Raw genomic sequence first — 2,222 nt, forward strand, 5'->3', positions numbered from 1 at the left:
ATATTTTTTAAAAAGGTAATCATGGTGTCTCCCTGGGACCAGATCAGATAGCAAAACTCAGACTGAAACTCCAGATAATGTGTAAGACTTTGGAGGTGCTAGAAGCTCCTGAATTTAGACCCCCCACCCCCAAATGTGACCAAGGAAGACACAGAGAAGTGGTTTCAACTCCATCAGCAGATGCTTCAGTGATAGCTAGAAGCTGCACCTCCGAAATCTCTTCCACGAGGAAGAAAACAGTCCCCATGGAGAATGTCCCTGAGCATACCGTAAACCCAAGCATGAACGGAAACTGTCAGGGACAAACTGAAGGTGACGAGGAACACCAAGTGGTCCACCGTTACCGGGACAACAAATATGATGGGCACCCTCTCTTCCTTCCTTCTCAGGATGAGCAGAATCATGACTGGGAGGTGACTGTGTCTCAAAACCAACATGGCTGCTAATCTGCACTTGTCTAAGTTGCCCACATCAAGGTTTATTAGACATAACTTTAATGGATACTGTCAATGGCCAGTCTTTAGAGCAGTGGTTCTCAACCTGTGGGTCGCGACCCCTTTTGGGGTCGAACGATCCTTTCACAGGGGTCACCTAAGACCATTGGAAAACACATATATAATTATATATTGTTTTTGTGATTAATCACTATGTTTAATATGTTCAATTTGTAACAATGAAATTGGGGGTCACCACAACATGAGGAACTGTATTAAAGAGTCTCGGCATTAGGAAGGTTGAGAACCACTGCTGTAAAGGTAAGTGGGAGCCAAATAATGAAGGGCCTTGAATGAAAACCTGATACAGGCCCAGAGCTATGTCTGAGGCCACAACTGCCAGTGATATGGGGACATGGAAGTAGGAAGAAGCTTTGGCTTCCCGGCTTAAGAAATGCAGGTGAGGCCCACAGCACTTGCTCCCTCCTGGACAATTCACCCCCTCACCCTCACCCACACACAAGAAGATATTAACTGGGGATGGGGGTGGGGGAGGAGGGCAAGGAGGCAACAGAAGCAAAGCAGGGGATCTCTCCAAATTGTCCCCTGGATTTCCAATAAAGCAGCATCCTGAGTGTGTACTCATCTCTGACCTCTGATGGGCAAAAGAAACTTTGAGGTAGTGAGATGACTCTTACCCCCACTTGTAGGTAAAAATGCAATAAAATAAACCCTGAGACTCACAGAAGAAAGTGACTTGCCTAAGGTCCTACAGTTAGAAGGTAATAGAGCTGACAGGCGAACTCGCGTCTCAGGATCCTATGCCTCGTTTCTATCCCCTGGTTTGCATCTGTTTAAGGCACTCGAGCGGCGCCCCTCTATAAGGCATAACTCCCCAGGCAGCCAGAAAGCCTCAGAATCCTGGAGTGGTGCAGGGAGGCAGGGAGGCCGGGAGGGCCAGAAGGCATGGCCTGGCCCCAGGGAGTGCCTTGCAGGGAGGGTGCCCAGCCCCTGTCTTATTTTAAGTAGAGCCCCATGTTGAATCTATTCCAGGAGGATGAGGCGGGAGAGGGCCGCTTCAACTTCTCTGCCTATGGGATGGGCCCAGCCTGTCTACAGGCCAAGGATGGCATCTCGGTCAAGGGCGCCAACAACAACAACACCACCAACCCCGCTCCTGCGCCGTCCAAGACCCCGGAGGAGATGCGAAAACTCTTCATCCAGAGGGCCAAGAAGATCGACAAAATATCGCGCATCGGCTTCCCCATGGCCTTCCTCATCTTCAACATGTTCTACTGGATCATCTACAAGATCGTCCGCAGGGAGGACGTCCACAACCAGTGACGGGTCTGGGACGGGGGAGGCTGGGAGCGGGCGGTAGGACCAGCACAGGCATCTGAGAGGCGAGGAAGAGGCGGGAGAGGGCGGGGCACGCACACAAGATCCCACTCTCTCTCTGCACCGTGTGCGATAGCAAGAGGCAGCGATGCATGAGTCTTACAATGTGGCACTCTCTATTTAACCACGGGGAGCTGGGGGGAGGGGGTTTCTAACATAGGAACTGAGGGGTGGGGAGGAAGGGAGGGGTGGGGTGTTTTTTTGGGAGGGGGGGGGGTGGTCCACGGGCTGTGCAGTTTTCCTGTTTGGAAGGAGAGTGCAGCCTGCCCCAGAGCAGAAGGAAAGCAATGTAATATATGATATATATTCATGCTTACTATTAATGCAAACCCACAAGAACAAACGATGTTTCTTAACCTATCAGCCTAGTAACTGCTTAAATTGTTAAAG

At 50.5% G+C, this 2,222-nt stretch overlaps 1 protein-coding gene across 2 annotated transcripts in view; it reads left to right on the top strand.

Moving 5' to 3' along the window:
* Positions 1-1,805, top strand: part of GLRA1 (glycine receptor alpha 1) — a 63,563-nt gene extending 61,758 nt beyond the window's left edge. The window contains exon 9 of one of the 2 annotated variants that reach the window (XM_006089112.3): positions 1,488-1,805. In XM_006089112.3, coding sequence (XP_006089174.1) covers positions 1,488-1,778 — 291 coding nt within the window. In that variant the 3' untranslated portion in view covers positions 1,779-1,805. Of the gene's footprint in view, positions 1-1,463 lie in introns of both variants that reach the window. The other variant, XM_006089111.3, reaches the window with a different exon arrangement.
* Positions 1,806-2,222: the final 417 nt, after the last annotated feature.

The sequence above is a fragment of the Myotis lucifugus genome, unplaced genomic scaffold, assembly GCF_000147115.1.
Source record: "Myotis lucifugus unplaced genomic scaffold, Myoluc2.0 scaffold_56, whole genome shotgun sequence".
Taxonomy (NCBI): Eukaryota; Metazoa; Chordata; class Mammalia; order Chiroptera; family Vespertilionidae; genus Myotis; species Myotis lucifugus.